At 33.5% G+C, this 18,664-nt stretch overlaps 4 protein-coding genes across 7 annotated transcripts; 1 reads left to right on the top strand and 3 right to left on the bottom strand.

Moving 5' to 3' along the window:
• The first annotated feature begins 1,252 nt into the window (after nt 1-1,252).
• On the top strand, nt 1,253-4,011 carry LOC105800820 (nucleoside diphosphate kinase 2, chloroplastic). The gene is made up of 7 exons (XM_012632166.2): nt 1,253-1,566; nt 1,698-1,754; nt 2,285-2,371; nt 2,560-2,640; nt 2,728-2,840; nt 2,927-2,976; nt 3,760-4,011. The coding sequence occupies exons 1-7, from the start codon at nt 1,306-1,308 to the stop codon at nt 3,825-3,827; spliced, it is 717 nt and encodes a 238-aa protein (XP_012487620.1). The 5' UTR covers nt 1,253-1,305; the 3' UTR covers nt 3,828-4,011.
• Nucleotides 4,012-4,702: 691 nt separating this feature from the next.
• Nucleotides 4,703-6,211, bottom strand: LOC105800819 (uncharacterized). 2 transcript variants are annotated; one of them, XM_012632165.2, is made up of 3 exons: nt 5,425-6,211; nt 5,153-5,310; nt 4,880-5,048 (listed from the first exon to the last, which is right to left on the bottom strand). In XM_012632165.2, the coding sequence occupies exons 1-3, from the start codon at nt 5,522-5,524 to the stop codon at nt 5,022-5,024; spliced, it is 285 nt and encodes a 94-aa protein (XP_012487619.1). In that variant the 5' UTR covers nt 5,525-6,211; the 3' UTR covers nt 4,880-5,021. The 2 variants fall into 2 exon arrangements, with proteins under 2 accessions (XP_012487618.1, XP_012487619.1); XM_012632164.2 differs by having other exon boundaries at nt 4,703-5,310.
• Nucleotides 6,212-6,353: 142 nt separating this feature from the next.
• On the bottom strand, nt 6,354-13,179 carry LOC105800818 (protein ACTIVITY OF BC1 COMPLEX KINASE 8, chloroplastic). Of its 3 annotated transcripts, XM_012632162.2 has the most exons (14): nt 13,025-13,178; nt 12,586-12,725; nt 12,291-12,419; nt 11,659-11,853; nt 11,348-11,395; nt 11,096-11,224; nt 10,453-10,577; nt 9,608-9,718; nt 8,729-8,837; nt 8,475-8,593; nt 7,619-7,772; nt 7,086-7,230; nt 6,810-6,893; nt 6,354-6,638 (listed from the first exon to the last, which is right to left on the bottom strand). In XM_012632162.2, exons 2-13 carry the CDS (start codon nt 12,709-12,711, stop codon nt 6,829-6,831), a joined length of 1,455 nt encoding a protein of 484 aa, XP_012487616.1. In that variant the 5' UTR covers nt 12,712-12,725; nt 13,025-13,178; the 3' UTR covers nt 6,354-6,638; nt 6,810-6,828. The 3 variants fall into 3 exon arrangements, 2 of the variants coding, with proteins under 2 accessions (XP_012487616.1, XP_052476961.1); XR_008188794.1 differs by having other exon boundaries at nt 6,810-6,883; nt 12,586-13,179; XM_052621001.1 differs by lacking the exons at nt 12,586-12,725; nt 13,025-13,178 and having other exon boundaries at nt 12,308-12,419.
• A 759-nt stretch (nt 13,180-13,938) lies between these two features.
• LOC105800817 (26S proteasome non-ATPase regulatory subunit 6 homolog) lies at nt 13,939-17,017 on the bottom strand. Its single transcript, XM_012632161.2, has 8 exons — nt 16,794-17,017; nt 16,570-16,684; nt 15,455-15,545; nt 15,206-15,351; nt 14,886-15,105; nt 14,687-14,795; nt 14,434-14,602; nt 13,939-14,341 (listed from the first exon to the last, which is right to left on the bottom strand). The coding sequence occupies exons 1-8, from the start codon at nt 16,930-16,932 to the stop codon at nt 14,167-14,169; spliced, it is 1,164 nt and encodes a 387-aa protein (XP_012487615.1). The 5' UTR covers nt 16,933-17,017; the 3' UTR covers nt 13,939-14,166.
• Between the last annotated feature and the right edge of the window lie 1,647 nt (nt 17,018-18,664).

Here is an 18,664-nt window from a genome sequence, read left to right as displayed (position 1 = left end):
TGATTTTTTTTTTCAGGTTTGGTAAAAGAAATTGTTAAGGTGGGTCAGGTTATTTGTCTAAATTTGAAGATTTACTCAAAATTTGAGAGGGTTTAAACAAAAAGATTAGGCCCAAAAAATAGACTTTGACAAAAAAATTAGACCCACTTAAAATATGGGCCAAGCTCGAGCTTGAACATTTAATGTTAGAGTCAGCCCAGACCCGACCCGTTTTTAAGTTTATAATACTTAATATTATGTTGTTTTAATGTATTATGTAATTTAAAACACATTAAAGAAAACTTATACTAAATGTAAAATACTACTCTAATATAAACATTAAAATGATATTAAGATAACTATATAAAAATTTTCAATAAATAAAAAAATATAAATTTTATTAAATATTAAAATAATATAATATAAATAATTTTTTTAAAATTAAAAGTAATAAGCCTAAAATGGGCTTGGGTTAGTCTTTTGTAAATATGAGCAGATTTAGACAAAATTTTAGGCTTATATTTCAGGTTGGGCCAGACTTGGACAAATATAAAATATGTTAATATCATATTTACGCCAGACTCGAACTCGACCCGACTTGATCTATGAGCACCTCTATATATAACCATGTTTAATTCACCTATATTATTGTATAGTGATAAGATTTAGTAAAATTTTCAATACCACGTGTTTTTAAAGTAACTTTATATTATCTAGTAAGGCGAGATTTTATCTCATTTATTCATTTTCATTAAAATTTTTTTTTAACATTTTTTTAAAGAAAAGTAAAAATGTTATGGAGGCCATTGCATTAAGAGTCAAATAATATTTTGTTCACTTTACTCAAAGAAGAACAAATTAGTGCCTATAGGTTAAGTCAAAGAACAAATTCTAAATTTTTTAAAAATTCTATTCATTTCTATTGTTAAAAACTCAACCTTGTATGTCAAAGGACTAATTTGCTCTTTACTCTAATGTACATAGACTAATTTACCTATTTTTGAGTAAAAGGAGTAAAATATAATTTAGCTCATAATGAATCAAACTCTTTATACCATTGTACTAGAGTGATGACATGATAGGATCTCAAAATGATATATCATAATACTTTAGAGGAATCCATGTTCAATCCAAATAGAGAAAAGAAACTTAAAGGACCAAAGTAGAAAAAATTGATAAGTTCAGGGACTAAATTTTTAGTTTATCCCACTAGCAAACAGAGAAGGTCAGTACCGTAACTTTGACGTTGCAAAAAGTACATTTTAGGCTCGTGTGGGGAAAGTGAAACAAGGGAAAGGCGGATTGAGAAAGAAAGAACAAGAAACGATGGAGACAATAACATTATCCACTTCGCTTACCACTTCATCCTTTGGCGCCTCAGTGGCGGCGACGGCGACGGCGAAGAGAAGCAGCGCCACCTGCTTATCCTACACCTCTCACGGAAACCTTAACGTGAACCACTTAGCAGCATTCCACAAACAATCCCATCTCTTCACAAAATCCCCTACACGTCCTTTCGCTTTCACCAAAACCCGTGCTAACAAATCCACCCATGGCATCTTCCTTCCCCACTTGGTCGCTTCATTGGTCTGATTCTTACCTCCTTTTCAGCTTTTTCCCCATGTTTTTGCTATAATTGAAGTGCCTATTTATTAATATTTTGAAAATTTGAAGTTCACATTGTTGATTTATACTCTCTCTTTTCTTTTTGGTTTAAGGAACAAGTTGAACAAACTTACATTATGGTCAAGCCTGATGGTGTACAACGTGGCCTTGTAAGCTTTGCTTCAATTGTTTTGTTTAAGATCTTATGCTCCATAATCCATTTCTTGTTGCTAAATAGCTGAAATTACACATTTTTTGAGTCTTAAATTGATTGTTTTCTATTTGTTTATGACTTTGTGTGAAGGCATTTTAGGTAAACTTAACAATTCGTGTATTCTGTGTTGTGTTGGTGTATTTTACCATATTATAATTGTTTGCTATCTATTGGTTTATTAGCAAAGCATTTTAGGTAAATTAGGCAATTCGTGTATTTTCTGTATTATAATTATGTTTAAGATATTTTATATTTTTATATAAATTTTGATATGTTAATAATTCATATTATATAGATTTTGAGCCTTTCATGTATTTGGGTCGTATTTTTGTTATTTTTCATGTTGTGTTGTATTTTGTATCATGTTTTAGCTAATTTTAGTATCCAAAAGGGAATTGTTTATAAATTATAATAGAACTTTTGGATTTTTGATTTTGAATATTTTTTTTTCTTCTGAATTTTAGCATATATTTTACATTTATTTAGGTTGGAGAAATTATTTCGCGGTTCGAGAGGAAAGGGTTTAAGCTGACCGGCTTGAAGCTCTTTCAATGCCACAAAGAATTGGCTGAGGTTTGTAAGTTTGCAGTTGGATTGATGTTTCATGTGCCATTTTGTTTTACGTTAAGAAACTCAATGCTTGCTATTGTTATTTTACATTAAAATACTTGATAACTCGAGTTTGACTTGACAAAGCACATTGTTCTTAACTTTGGGAGCTTACATAATAATATACGTAATCGGTGTTATGATGGTCATAGGAACACTATAAGGATCTCAAGACCAAGTCATTCTATCCTACCCTGATTGACTACATTACTTCTGGACCGGTCGTATGTATGGTACAATCCCTTCTAATTTCTTCTTGTATCATAAGTTTCAGGTATGTCATTGATCGAGAAATCTGATGATGATTTTATGTTTTCAAGGTCTGGGAGGGTGTTGGTGTTGTTGCATCCGCACGTAAGCTGATCGGATCTACCAATCCTCTTCAGGCTGAGCCCGGCACTATAAGAGGAGACCTTGCGGTTCAAACAGGAAGGTTAGCCTATGTTTACCCTGTTTCTGAGCCTCTAATTTCTCAACTTCGATTTGCAGCAGATATTCTGATAATGAAACTGTGGGCAGGAATGTTGTCCATGGTAGTGACAGCCCTGAGAATGGCAAGCGTGAAACAGGTAGGTTCCTTTTACTGGTATTCAAACATATTATCACTGAAATGATTTCCTCCTAGCTGCTTTGGTACTAAGCTGTCCAGACTTGGGCGTGTTTGATATCCATCCTTTCAAAATTTTCCAAGTTTTTCATGGTAATTGGAGAATCTTTGGAAGGTTATATCCCCATTTCTACATCTAGATATGCTTTGGACATGGATATTTTAAGAAAAATGAAAGAGTCAAGAGTAACATAGCTTTTGTATGTTTCTAAATTCAAATGTCATGCTCCAATAGATCGCGCACCAACTGTAAACTGGTTTAAAAGTTTATGCTTTTAGCCACCGTTTAGTTCTTGAGAAAATTTCGGTTATTTGAACTCTGAACCAAAGTAGATCACCTAGGATCCTTTTTGACCCTTCCCCTTTGCTCGTTAAGGAACCCTTAATGGCACCCTCTTTGGTCTCCTATCTCTTTCTCTTAATCATAGAAAGAAAAAAACGGATGGGATTTATCTGTTGAATCGGGAACTGGTGAATTATCCAGTCTAGCAGGCATGCAAGAACTAGATGAATGCTGAACCAATCAAAAAATGATTCAACAGGTTAAAAGCCGGATTGAATTGGTAAAATAACCACCACCAATTTTCTATATATTTATTTATTTTATCAAAATTTTATTTGTAATTAATGATATTTGAATTCTTAATATTGGCCGGTTGAACCAATTGGATCAAGAATTGAAGGTCTGACAGGTCTGGTTCAATTCCCGATATAGTTTCCTTAAAACATTGCTTTTCATGTTCAGCTCTTTGGTTCAAAGAAGGTGAATTATGTGAGTGGACACCTGCTCAAGCACCATGGTTAATGGAGTGACCTTTTTTCATTGTTGAGGCAAAAGCAATTTGTAAGCTCTCTTCTTATCAACCCATTTATTTCTTCAAGATTGATGTAATTGCAAATGTTAGAGCTGCAGGTTTTGTATGAATAATGGAAGAAATTCATGTGTTTTTGCTTTCTAGTCCTTAATTTATGACAGGAAATTTCAATATTATCACAATTGGATTTGCAATTTCTAATTCAACCAATTTTTCAGAGAGTTTACAAAATATAATCTTAACTACAATGCACAAATGGCCAAAGGACAAAGAAAAAGACACCACTCATCAAACTAGATTTAAACATGCCAAACACACATGATCATATTCAAAATTGGAAGGGTAAACTATCTAACCATTAATTTTTTTATTACTGAAATTTGAAAATTACAAAATGGTCATCTAATTATTTAATTTTATTTTTTATCATCAATTGACTAATGTAAAAATATAAGCATTAAAAATCTAAAATAATTGGATGACAAAATTATTAAGAAGTAAGTGATTACTAGTATATGGATATTAAGCTGTCTTTACAATGCCAAATTCAATTTGAATGTTCAAATTTTGAGTTTTTTTTATTCTTTTATTGTGGGATTGAATGTTCAAAATCTCGTTAATTATAAATAAAATTTAAAAAAAAAGAAAATTGATTTTTATCAATCCAATTCAATGTTTTGCAATCAGTTCGGTCATTGGCATTGGGGATTCATTAATTGATTTTTTTATTAAATCTTATTGGTATTTAGACAAATAAAATTTTCAGCTAATTAGATTCTATAGAGTTCTACATTCAAATTGGTTTAAAAAAACATAAAAGGTTAAATTTTGGTTCAAAATAGAAAATAAGGAAAATAGTAAATAAAATATGAAAAAAACAAAGAATCTAAAGCTTCAATTATATTGTTTCGATGAATATTCGTACGGATATAAAAATATAACCCTTCAAATGTTTAAAAAAATTAAACATACCCGTAATACAAAGAATTCATAAGGTTTCTAAATCCAACAAATAAGCCAAATCTAAGCCCTTCTTTGAAACAAATTCAATCATATAATAGTACTTCCATTGCTTGTGCTAGTGCTAGATTCATGGTTTTCCCTTGATCTTTTCCCACTGCTCAAAGATTGAAACTCAATTGAACCCAAAAAACTCGTAGAACCAATCGATTCTATCATCATTGTTTGATCACTAATCGTTGAAACGCGTTGATGATCCCTAAATTTAGAAAACAAGTAGCGAATCGACGTACCGTTACTTCCTTGCTGAGAATTGAAGTTACTCGTTGATTCAAAATCACTTGAAGTATATGAAACACTCACAGGAGAACAATCCGTGTCAATCACCATCGATTCATCATCGGAGTTCGTATTGCTTGGAACAGTCCCAGAAGCGCAATCGGTTAAATCAGCCGCCGTCGTCGGCGGTGGTGAGATCAGGTGACGTTGGGAACCTAGTTTAAGCTTCATCAGTGTAGTCTCTGTATAGTAAGAGAAGTTTTACAAATTCAGAAAACGAAAATCAGTATTAATCATTTCAGATCTATAGTAGAATTGAGATTGATCTTTGAAAAGGATTAAAAATAGAGAAATACCATAGATGGAGAGGGAATCGTCCTTGATGATCTTGGAAGGCGGAATCTCGAAGCAGTCAACTGACGACGGCGACGGTGACGCTCTTACTCTTCCGAACATCTCTCCGTTTCTGATAGTATTTCCGGCACCCTAACAATAGCTTCGTTCAAAAGAAGGATATTTGGGGGTATTTGAAAATGGCGGAAATCACACAAACTAAGAAAAGAAAAAAAGATGAGATTTGGTTTTGGTTCCGGATTTGGCTTTTTTTTTTTTTCTTTCGTTTGGCGCCATAAATTAAAGGAGCGGGAAGCGTTTTTCGTACTCTCTCCATCTCTATTTTCATAGCTGATCCATTCCCGCCAAAACTTCTAGGTTGGGCCTTTACTTTTTGAAGCCTAACCCTAACATTTTCATAAATTATCTGGGTTAGTCTTGACCCATAGAATCCTAAAGGGTTGTTTTAAGTTTAAATATTTTAATTTCAGAATTGAATTTTTCGAATTCAGACAATTATTGTCAAAGTAGGTTTGGTCGAATTTAGTTTTAAATTCATCAAATTAGATTTTCGAGTTTAAGTAAAAATTATCATGTTTGATTTTCATTTTCTTCTTGCTCAAATGACAGACTTTTAGCTCTCGTTAAAGAAGAGGAAATGAGTTGCGAGTCCTTTTTTTATCTAGCCCAATATCTAGTATTGTTATACATAAAGAAGAGGAAATGGGTCCGCAGAGAAACACTCCATTACTTTTTAAACTTCTCACCCCCTTCTCTTTGTATCAAGAGGGATCAACTAAGATTTTATCATTGCACCACAAGCTCAGTTAACAAAACACATGCATAAAAAAATGACTTTTAGCCATTTGCTTGTTAGAGAAATCATTCTTTTTAGGTCCAACCATAGACGTGATTTTATCATTACACCATAAACTCAGTTGACGAAAGGAAATCGTAAAAATCACAAACGAAGATGCCTAATGAATGTAGATGATGTATTTGTTACAAATGAATCGAATTTCAAAAATCGAAATCAAAAAAAGAAAATAAGAAACAGTTAAATCAGTCCATAAATAAGCTAGTAATCTCTCTCTCTCTCTATATATATATACAGCAACCTGGTACTTATATAGACTGGTTTAAGCCCTACCTTTTCTTCAGGTTGCCAATCAAGCTCTCTGGAAAAAATCTCCCAAAAGAACCCAGATTTCGTATATTGGTCTTAATGCTTTGATTCCTGTTAATCTCAAGTAAAGAAACAAAGTGATTTTATGTTTTACGAATGAATCTGATTTTTAAATCGAAAAACAAAAGAAGGAACAGCTTACAGCTGTCGATCAGTTCATAAACAAGCTGGTAATTTTATATATATACAGCAAACTGGTATTATGGACTGATTCAAGCCTACCTTTTTGTACAACTGCCGATCAATTTCTCCAGGTAAATCTCCTGAAAGAACTCAGCTTTCGTACTCTACTCTTTCTATTGGCACCTAAAAATAAGAACAGATAAATTGAAAACTAAACAGGAGTAATGTAATGTTGTGCTGATTGTTTTCGAAACATATGTTTTCTGATTCCACATGCAGAAAAGGGGAAAATAAACAGCAATCCAATTCTGAGAGGCTTTGCTAAATGCGATATAAATGCTCCATTAATCTTAGCTTAGGGCTCAAAAGTGACACCTTTTAACCTTCCAGCATTATACAAAGCCTCTTCTGCAATAGGCCTCCATTGTTCTGCACACGAGAAGTTAATTCCAAGACCAACACTAAGTCCTCTCAAAAGATGTACTGTACGAAGAATCGAGAAGAGTTCCTCGGGGAAAGACTGCCATAGGCAAGAAAAAAATTGTTATCTACATTATTCAGACTCAGGTATGAGTACCAATATGGGCATAGGTCTAACACACGAATAGCAATTCATTTTCCAAATTTTTCATGCATTTAGACAATCTTGGAGCATAGGTGTCAAACACGGATACTCCAAGAAAAACGAACAGTTGAAGCAATGTAGTTTGTTATGATCACTAGAAACTGTTATCTATCATCGATTCAGAAACTAATTGATGATAGATGAACAGACAAAGTTCATAAGACTAATGAGTACTTCAGAGTTCAGCAAAAAGCACAAACTGAGCAAGAACAGAAAATGGGGTTTTTTCGGGGGTCGGGACTGGGAAACTGTGGTGATTTAACTGTTTTATATAAGCCCTTACCTCTACAGCGATTTTCTTTATTGAAGAATCTTCGGAGAAAGGTTGCAGCATTACCACTCCGGGAGGTAGTTTCGTATCAAACATTGTTTGGGCCAAGCGAAGCAGTTCCTGTTGTTCATTCCCACAGTTGCTTACAGTACCTATCCCGAGTTCTCTAAAAGCAAGGACAATATAACATTATTGATCCCAGTTATTGGTTCAGGTTGTCAGGATCACGATATCAAACCAATGCAAATATTATGTCATTCAGACTTGAGTGCTAGTGTTGGATACCGTGTGAGTCTGGATATGCATTCGGCATGAACACTGAAAGTATTTCTAGACTATGTTATTTGGACTTGAATGTGAGTGTCAAATACGGGTATGTATCTAACACAGGTATGGTTAAAATTCTTTTAAAAACTTTTTCTATGTATTTGGGGAGCACTGAAAGTCATATCCCCATATCCATATGACAAATATAAGTATCCAACACAAGTACTTTAAGAAAATGAAGAGTCCGATCAACATAGCATCTAAAACAATGAAGACTTGGAGTAATGTAGATTATTAAACCTCCCACTAGATTCATGTGGAACGCTCCAAAAATTGCCTATAATTCTTATTCTATTCAAAACTCATGTACCTATGTTTCTCAAACTCAAGTGTGCAAGTATAGGATATGAAAATGTGTCCAACATGGGTATATTAATTTTTTTTCTAAATTTTTCCATGCATGTGAAGGGTCATACCCCCAAACCTGTATCAGAAAATGTCTACTTCAAGAAAACGAAAAGTCGAAGTGACATGGCAGCCAACCAAACTCTCTCTGTATTGAAAGGTTATCGAAAGCATGAATCGAAACTCAAAAGTTTACCTATAACTTTCCATTGCTTTTACAGGATCATTATCAGCTATGGCTAGAACCAAATTAGCATATCCGAGCCTCAATTGGTCAGGCAGATCCTTCACTTGCCCGTAGTCCAGTAAAGCAACCTGGCTTATGGAGAAAAAGCAAACTGGTTAGTATGCTATATGCCTATATGGCAGATTATATATATGAATATGAGTTGGCAACAAAGGCTATAAAAGAATTCAAAGAAAACCAAAAATTTGTGATAGCCAACTTGCCTCTGAACCTTTACAGATCAATATATTCCCGGGATGGGGATCTGCATGGAAGAAACCACTCTTTAGTATCATCTGGCCATATGCTAGTGTCAAACTCTTAAGTATGTTCCTGCATTTACGACAAGTATTATTTTAAGCACTTTTTTATGCATTCCGAAAAAGCTAAGATGAAGGGAGAGGGAGAAACAGGAGCCATTTCTCGATAGGCGCAGAAATTTTCTTATTTTTCTCTTCCGAAAAAGGAGGAACAAAAACAACTTACTAAACCGACGTGATAGACTCATAGCCCTTATAGATAACCCAATTAACATTATGCAACTTTTGAGGAGTAAGCAAAAAACAACTTACAAAGCAGTAATAGACTTGGGAGTCAGGAAACCAAACAGTTATACGTGGCTGATGAAATAACCAGACAGTTACATGCAATACCTCATGCTGATGTACAAGGATCAGTTTTTAACAGTAAAAATAGATGGAATTTATAACAGGAGGACCGGTTTGCCCATTGATCAAACGAACAGGGATTAATTTGCCTATTTTTTGAGTAGAGGGAGCAAAATGCAATCCAACCCTTAATACAAGGGTCTCCATAGCACTTTTACCCCAAACAAAGGGGTGGGGTTATATTCTCTAAATACCCTCCTAATACATGGAAATCTCAGAAAAAGTGAAACTACCCGTCAGACACATATCAGTGTCCGACATTCATACCTAAGTTCGAGTAAACATAGTTTAGGAAACCCAAAATGATAAGAGTCAAAGTCATCATAGTGGACATAAAGAACAATAAGAAGGAAAATATTAAGCAATAAGACCATATGGATGATAAAAGATTTTGGAGAAAATTTGATATCTGCAAAGTGGGAACTTAGTACTTACTGCTTTGCTGCTGCTGCCATCTTACCACCAGGATTAATCCCTCTTTTAGCCATTTCATCACCGAGTTTCAAGATCGGGATTCCATCGATATATTCCATCACTAAGACCCTCCTATTTAAACAGATAAACTTCGCATTACAGAAATGCCAGCATCAGTAATAAAGCAGTAAAAGATGTTCATTAAGAGAAACAACATAAAATGTATCCACCATCTAGAAAACATGAATTAATGTATATACTAAGTCAAAAATAGCGCAGAATTTAAATCAATATACTGTTTTAGCTAAGAGGTGATATCATTAGAAATAAAAGGCAAAAAGTAGGCCAAAATGCGGTAAAAGTATCATGGAGGCTCTTCTACTAGGAGTCAGATTGCATTTTGACCCCACTACTTAAAAAATGAACAAATTAGTCCCTGTTGGTTAGATTATAGAGTAAATTGGTCATTTCTATTAAAAATTTCATCCATTTCTACCGTTAAAAACTAGTGTGCTTAACGGAATAACCAGACAATAACATGTGGCGTGCCACGTGTATCTCATCCTGGCATACATGGACAAGTTTTTAACCGTAGAAATGGATGAAATTTTTAACAGAAAGATCAGTTTGCTCTTTGATCTAACTTGCTCATTTTTTTAGTAGAAGGGGCAAAATGCAATCTAACTCCTAATATAGAGGCCTCCATGGTACTTTTACCGCTAGAACACAAAATTCTAAAAGCAAAACATGTAGATCCTCGTGCAATGACAGATGCATATTCAAACACATACACCTCTACAAGAAAGATGCAAAGTTACTGATTTATTGGTTCAATATGTCATTAAAAGATATCAGTATGAACTTGCCTTGAAGCCAAATCCCGAACCACTCTCGGAACTAGAACTGGAGATTTTCTGTTGTTCTCATATAAGAAATGGTGAATCCTCTCCATAGCATTGGCTTCTCTTAGAAAATCGAATTCATACCCAATCTTCAAAAGCACAAAGGATAAATAAATAACGACATCCAAAAGCAAAATGAAATGCAAATCATGCGGAATGGTACTCTTAATTTATGTAATCTAACGAGTATATAAAGCATAAGTCCAACCAACAAAGAGATCAAATCAACTTAATGGCTTGAGTTACAACCGTAAAAAATGATTATATATTCCATTAAAAGTCTTACCAACATGAATAAGTTGCAACCTTTTATCAGTTAGTAGATTATCCACCAATATTCGCTAATGGCCTAAGCGAATAAGATAAGCCATAAGGATAGAATTATATTCTAGTGACCGGAAATGATTCATTAGAAATTGATTAATGAGATGCAGTAGCCCTGGAAGCCCTCGACAGTGAAAATTAGTTTTTTTTCCCCCTCAAGAATGATCCTCCCTTATTCCTAAGTAAGAGACTCGTCATTCTTCAAATGTTTTCCTAGCCATTGTTATTAACCACTTAAAACGGCAAAAAGGTAAAAAACAAAAAATAAAAAGAATATCGCCACCTGTGTTTCCATTTCTTTGGTAACAGAATACAAATCGAATTTGATATCTGTCTTTTGCATGTACAATGCAAATGCTTGCAAGTTACGGATGTCAGTCATCATCAGTTCTTGGATTCCAGGATGTTGAACCTGCCATAAACCTAATACTCAGAATCTCAAGGACATATAAGGCTTTAAAGTCATCTTTAACAAGACTTACTTTAAACAGTAACATCATTTTTAATGCTAAAAATCATCTTCAAGAGAACTTACCTTAACAACAACATCATTCTTATTGCCTTTGAGTCTTGCTCGATGAACCTATATAAGGTATATTCATAGGGATCTTATAAGCAAATGACTTAAAAAATAACAAGAAGAAACCGAATTATCAAAATGGTAACATTAAAGCTGCAAATGGACTCTATCCCGTTGTATGTAGGCAAGTTTGAAGCTTATTTAACAAAAATATTCGTTCTTTACCCGTTCTAAGTATCAAAATGCTTCAAATTTCAACACATACCCTTCCCAGCCTGCTCATATCAGCAGGATTTCGAGCTATGTAAAGAAATGGAAAATAGTACCTGTGCAATTGAAGCCGAACCAAGAGGATTTACATCAAACTTTTCAAAAATTTCGCTAATACTTTGACCCAACTCCTTCTCTAAAACATGTTGAACACCATCAAATGGTGTTGCAGGGGCTTGATCACACAAAGTAACAAGCTTTTTCACCCATGCAGCTGGGGCTAGGTCCGGCTTCCCAATAATTTGAGCAACCTAGTGTAACCAAAGTAACAGATTTTCAATAAAAATATAGAGATACCCTAAATCCAAATGAAGAACACCTATACACCCATTCTTCGAATGAACTGAAAAAAACAAAAAAGAAAAGACTTTATAGTTTTCCAAGAGCTAAGAACAGCCAAATTCAACAAAAGAAGCAATCAATAAGATATTCAAACAGTAAAAACAGACAAAATCCAATCTGAATTGAACAGTTTTTCACAGCAAAACTGAAGTCCATGTCGATTCGACCCTTAAAATGGAGATATGACCGTCTAAGGACCCTCTAAATACATGAAAAAGCTTAGCAAAAATGAATATATCAGCTCATATCCGACATTCACACTCGATTACTAGTAATATTAACTCAAGCTAAGAGAAAAAGGGGTTAAAAAACAATTGGGATTAAAACGTAGTGGAAATCGAACTACCTTAAGGAAGAACCCACCAAGGTCAGAACACATAGCATAAATCTTATCAGCAGCAAGCTCATGCTGTCTTTCCCACATTGCATGTTGTTTTTGAACATCCTTCACGAAACTCACCCGGACTTGAAACACCTTTCAACAATCACCCATCAACCCAAATTTCAGTCAGATTAAGAAAAATAAAGAAAGCCCACCAAAGGCCATAGATATGTATATGTATATATATAATAGGGAGAGAGAGAGAGAGAGAGAGAGAGAGAGAGAGAGAGAGAGAGAGAGAGAAGAGTAAGAGAGGGACCTTGTAGCCAGTATAAATATCAGCAGCTCGAACCCAGAATTGAAATGAACGATGCCATGGTCTCAAATGAAGAGAAACCTTCTCTTGAATCTCTTTGAAATCAAAACGAGAAGCTATACCACTCATTTTCTCTCCCACTTCTACAAGAAGAAGAAGAATTCAGCAGCGTCTTTTAGTTTCTCATTCTTAGACCATTAAAGGAAAAAAAGAAAAAAGCTGAAACAGAGAGAGAAGAAGAAGAACAGTGACGAGAGTTTCAGGGGAAAAAAAGAGAGAGAGAAACCCTTTGAATAAAGATAAAAAAGAAAAAATAGTAGGAATTATGAAAGATAAATTGTGGCTTAGAAGCGAAAGAAAATGCGATTTGGGTAATCCAATGCAATGCTTTATATGTGGTGTAAGTGGGGGGAAATGCAAATGCAAGTAGTGAAGAAACAACGGCCGCTAAGCTAGCTTTTGTGTGCCTTTCAACTGCCTGGTCTTTGCTTCTGGGCTTGTTTTTCGATTTTCTTTTCTTCGAATAAAGAATTAAAGATATATCTTTTTTATTTGAGATGGAGAATTGTGTAATGGGATAAGATGTACTCTGAGAGGAAGTTAATTTGAGATGGACTGAGTTGAGTCCAGCTTCAGTTTTAAGTGCTTTATTGCTCAATTATTCAAATCTGAATTTACCCTTTAATTAAATTACCTTAACATAGGCGGATAATTGAATAATAATTAATATAAAAATCATTTTGATTGAAATGACAAGTTTGGTTTAAATGATACAACATACATATTTTTATTACTAAATTATTAATATGAGTGAATCAAATATTACACAAACTCTTGTTCACAGAAAATATTAAGATGTACGTTTTAAAGGGAAAAGAATTTTAGCTAAATCTGTGGTCCTCAAACATTCAGACCAACCACGAAGTAAATAAAACAATAATACTCTGAATAGAGTATTATAATGGATAGCGATACTAATTTAATTTGTATTAAACACTAAAAATACTCCACTCTATTAAACTTTGCCATGAGTGATAACCTCTGTGTGTTTCGTTACTGAAATAGACATTTTAGAAAAAGAAATATGATTTTTTTAAAGTTTGTTAAATTTTAAAACATTTTTATTATTTTTCTGAATTTTTATGAAATATAGTGCCACTAAAATTTTAAAGATTCAGTCATCTTTTCCATCTAAAAGAATTCAGAGGAAAAGTGGCAAAAAAAAAAAACTTCGCAAAATCAAAACTTATTTTTGACTAGGTAAACAAAGGAAACTTTAACTCGATTTTTAATCTCAAATTCAAGAGCGAAATTCAATCAAGCTCGAGCCTTATACCCCAGCCACAATCATCAAGATACCCAGAACAATAAGAAACCAATAGATAACTTTTTAGGAAACTCAGTAGCATCACATTCATTGGCCTAGAAACCAGAAAATGAAAAAAGAAAAAAGGGAAAGAAATGTATATAAAAAATCATGCATGAAAGAAACATCTAAAAGGATAACTTTGCGTTTCCATATTTCATTGAACTTCGAAAGTGTTGGTTTATCCGTTTCTAAATCAGAAGAAATGCTTAACTGATTTATAGATCAATAACGCGAGACAACTTCTGGATCCGGTTTAATAAGAAGTCTCCTTGTTTAATGGTTGCCTGGTAGAGCGCATTCTTTGCATCAGGGCGGTTAGTTTCAAGAACACCGGCAACCTTGTCGATCTTGCAATGAAGCTTCCCTGCGGCAATAAAACGTGATAGCTCCCTGGAATCATGGAGAAGAGAAACAAAACGATCATGCCACGGCAAGCAATGTAATACTTCCGAAAAGCCACGCCATTGGATATAATCACTTACAGATCAATGAACTCCACGGTCACCCCAAAAGCCTTTGCCATGGCTTCAATGGTAACACTCTTGTAGGATTCCAGAAATTGAGAGTAAACAACAGTTCTAACCTCCCTCATGTAAAACCGGAAATGTGGATGCAAATAACGATCCAACTTTATCTGTTCGGTCAGACCAGCTGAGATATAATTCCAAACAAATTGATCAATGAAAGAAGTTTTAGATATTCGGTTCAAAGTGATAATTCTATAGCTATACATACCGAATGCTAAGAAGAATGATTTGTACTGACAATCATAAAGAGAGTTTAAAAATTCCGAAAGATTTGGTATTTTTCTGATGACAGTCAAGATCTCAGGAGCATCAACGACCTGTAACATTTAGCCATCAGTAACTTTGCCTGGCCTAAATAGGAAGTGACACAAGTCATAGGACAAGTTTGAGGAAAAACTCTGAAATACCTTTTGTTTAAGGGAAACTCTATCCAACGATATGATGCTCGTAAGCACGGTGTAAAATATGAATGTCTCATAAGGGAAAAGTTCGTAAGTTGTGAAGGTTGAAATGGAACCCAAAAATAGATCGGTTGCCTTTTTAAAATTCCGAGTGGCCATGCAATATAAGCCTTCGTAGACCTTCAAACGGTTCTTCCTCTCCCAGTCACCGCCTTCTTCAAATAAACTAGCATCAAAATAGGAGCAACGACGAGTGAAAAGGCATACATCTCAAATTATGCAAAAGCTAGAATTAATGGATATTATTAATAAATATGATTACATACTTTTTTGCTTTATCAATGCTTTTGGAAATAAGATCGAAATCCATGTAGAAAAAACCAATCTGCAAAGTATAGAACACCAAGTCCATCTTTTGCCCAACAGCAACTGTCTTGGTTTCCGTCAACTTAAGTTGCTCCAATGCTTTCTCCTAGATTGAGATAAACATAAGTCAAGATGAAAAATATAGCACTCAAGCATAACTCAACGAGAAGACATCACCTTCAAGAGCAATAAACAACAACTATTATTACCTTATCACCTATCCGAATGTAATATAAGGATTTAGCTAAATGTGCTTCTCGAACTTCACTTTCACCCAAGTTTTCTTCAGCATCAGCAATCCTATAATGCCAAAAACAGGTTCGGTAAAACAAAAACAAAAATTCATCAGATATCAACATGTGTTTCTTTACTTTCTCAAGGAGGGGATTGCAGCGGGTCAGAGGGTTAAAAAGCTGCAGAGACATAGTTGAAGTGCAAGAGTTTCAGAAGAAATTAAGCCCCTATTATCGTCCATACACTATAGCATTCATCATTGATTATCATCAATTTTACATTGACTCAGATGAGTCGGAATTAGGTATATGTCACACACGGTTATGTTCAATTTTTTTCCAAGTTTTTATATGCATTTGGAGGGTCCACGGAGAATCATATCTCAGACTCATGTTTGAATACATGTCGGACACTAGTATTTCAATCAAAATGAAGAGTTAACATAGGACATAAACAATTATTTTCTTCCATGTCGCTCTGACTCTTTTAACTTTCCATGAAATACTCGTGTCGATTGCATATTCAAACATTGTCATGGAAATATGATATCCCACCAAATATGTAAAAATAACTTAGGAAAAACTCAATATATCCATGTTCGACTCACCTTGTACCCAAGTCCGAGTAACATCACGTTTCTTTGTGTTAAAGAGGAACATTCAACTCATACCTATTTAGCTCAGCCGTATTTCATCAACAGCATAAATCGCTCCAGCATTTCATAGACATAAATATAGTAAATGTTTTCATTCCAAACAAGACACCATAACAAAAAAGCACCTCTCGAAGTAACCATTCTTAAACAAAAATGTTTAATCAAAGAAAATAAAATAAAAATAAAATCCACCCCCAACCCCCCCCCCCCAAACACTATAATTAAAATCTCAGTATTTGAAAACCTAATTCATTCAGAATCTGTGTCTCTTTAGACCAAAAGTTCTACATTATATTCTCATTATCAGACAAATGAAAAAAAACCCTAACAAAATTAAACCAGAATCCCTAAAACCTATGATAAATTTCAGATCAATCCTAAGTAATCAGTAACAAACAGGAGAAGAAAATTTGAAGAAACTAAATAAAATCTCACTTCTCGTCGAGCTTCTTAATCTCCTCCTCATTCTTGGCACGCATCGAGTCCAAAACGTCCTGATCCAGCTCCACCACTTTATCGGCAGCTAGGGTTTCATAATACGGAGCCATTTCTACAACCACCACAGCCATGAAGAAAACACGAGAAGCATTAATGCTAGAGTTGAACCGAAATAACTGAGTCGGGAAAAATAAAGAGAAGAGTTGAATCGGGTGAGTTACCATTGGATTTGACCGAGATGAGGACTTCATCCTTGAGACGGACCTTCTCGATGTCAGGGACATCTGGATGCTTGAGGAGGAAGACGTTGTGACCAAGGATGAGTTGCTGTGATTGCTGATTTCCGTCTTGCGCGTCCATTGGTGAGTCGGATTGAGTGAGCACTGAGTTGGAATGGAACGAGTACTGCTTCTCCTTTTTTACTTTGCTTGGGAAAGGGGAAAATCATAACATAGGCTTCGTCGCAGGGATGGGAATATTGCACTTTTTTTCGTTTGGGGTCAAATTCTGTATTTAGTCCTTGTACTATATGTAAATTTTGAATTTAATCTCTATACTCTAATTTAATCAATTTTACTCCCAACTCAAACCATTATGATTAACTCCATCAAGATAAATTCTATTATTAGTTTCGTAGTATAAATAAGTTACGGATTTAACCTCTATTTTTTTTCATCACTTTTAGTCTTTATATTATACTTTTGAGTTTCAAAATTTCCTCTAACAACAATTAAATCTATTAACTAAAATGATATATATTATGAAAATAAAAAGTTGATGTATTATTACTAAAATTTAAAAATAACATAATTTAACTTAACATATTTAATATTTGCGATTAAGATAAATTATCAAATAATTGAATGATTTTATTTAGTGACCATTTTGAGAATATGACTAAATTGATAAAAATAAATAAAGTGACCACAATAGAAACAACCTTATTTTAAAATGATTAACGGTGTAATTTACCCTTTAAACATCAAAGCCAAATAATACATATGTCGTTACCCAAGCTTTATCCGATACAAATTTGACTCGTCAAGTAGAACAAACTAGCTAACTCATGTCATTCATTTAGCCTTATCGAAAGCATGCTTAAGGAATGAGTTACTCATAAAAGTCCATTGGCTCATTTAATAGTTGACAAAATTGGAATACAAATATTAGAGATAAAAATGAGTTTAAAAAAATATATTTCCATTTAAAATAGAGACAGTAAAATATCTGGTAATATTTGAACATTGACTAATATTTAAGTGGTCTAACTAAATTTAAGTGGTACCATATTCCTATGTTTATGACCTATAAACTTTAAGTTAAAGGTTTAAACTTTACAAAACAAAGATGCTCACATTTTTATGGTAGGCGGTCATGTGCCACACACATTTTGATCTGAGCGAGTCTTTTATTTTGTTGAACCAACCACCTTTTTAGGTAGCCCTAGGTATTTTTAGCTCAATACAAAGTTAAAAGACAAAACTAACTCATTGAGAAATCCACCGATTTCAAATGACAATTTAAAAATTTCTTTAGAAATAGTTGACCTCTTCTCATCGTAAACAATTTTCAAGCTCTAAATATTCAAGGCTCAATTGCAGCTCAATTTATTTTCTAATTATATAATATGTTAATTTTTATTTTATAAAGTATGTAATTTATATCATATAAAAAATAAATTTATCATACTATAATATAAATATTAAAAATAATATATCATTTATGTTTAAAATTTTAAAATATATAATTAATAAAAAGTATATTTTGAATACAAATTAAAAAACAATATATGAATTGATGTAATCAAACTTGAATTAGTTAATTGCAAATATAAACCAGATTAAAAAATTCAAAAATTTTAAAACTTATATCTCGGATAAACTCATATAGGAAAGGATAAACTCAAATAGCAAGAACAATATAAGCTTGGCAGAATTTTGCTCGAAGATTTTATTAAAATCGTATTAAATTGGAATTTAATTTATTATTTTAAATAATATAAATTTTGATTAACAATCTATAATCCATACAATATAATATTTAATATATATAAAAATATGAATTTTGAAAATTTATTAAACTAACGAGAATA

This window comes from Gossypium raimondii, chromosome 9 (genome assembly GCF_025698545.1).
Source record: "Gossypium raimondii isolate GPD5lz chromosome 9, ASM2569854v1, whole genome shotgun sequence".
In the NCBI taxonomy this organism is placed as follows: domain Eukaryota; kingdom Viridiplantae; phylum Streptophyta; class Magnoliopsida; order Malvales; family Malvaceae; genus Gossypium; species Gossypium raimondii.
The sequence above is the reverse complement of the archived record's forward strand: the minus strand, read 5'-3'. Positions and strand labels throughout refer to the sequence as shown.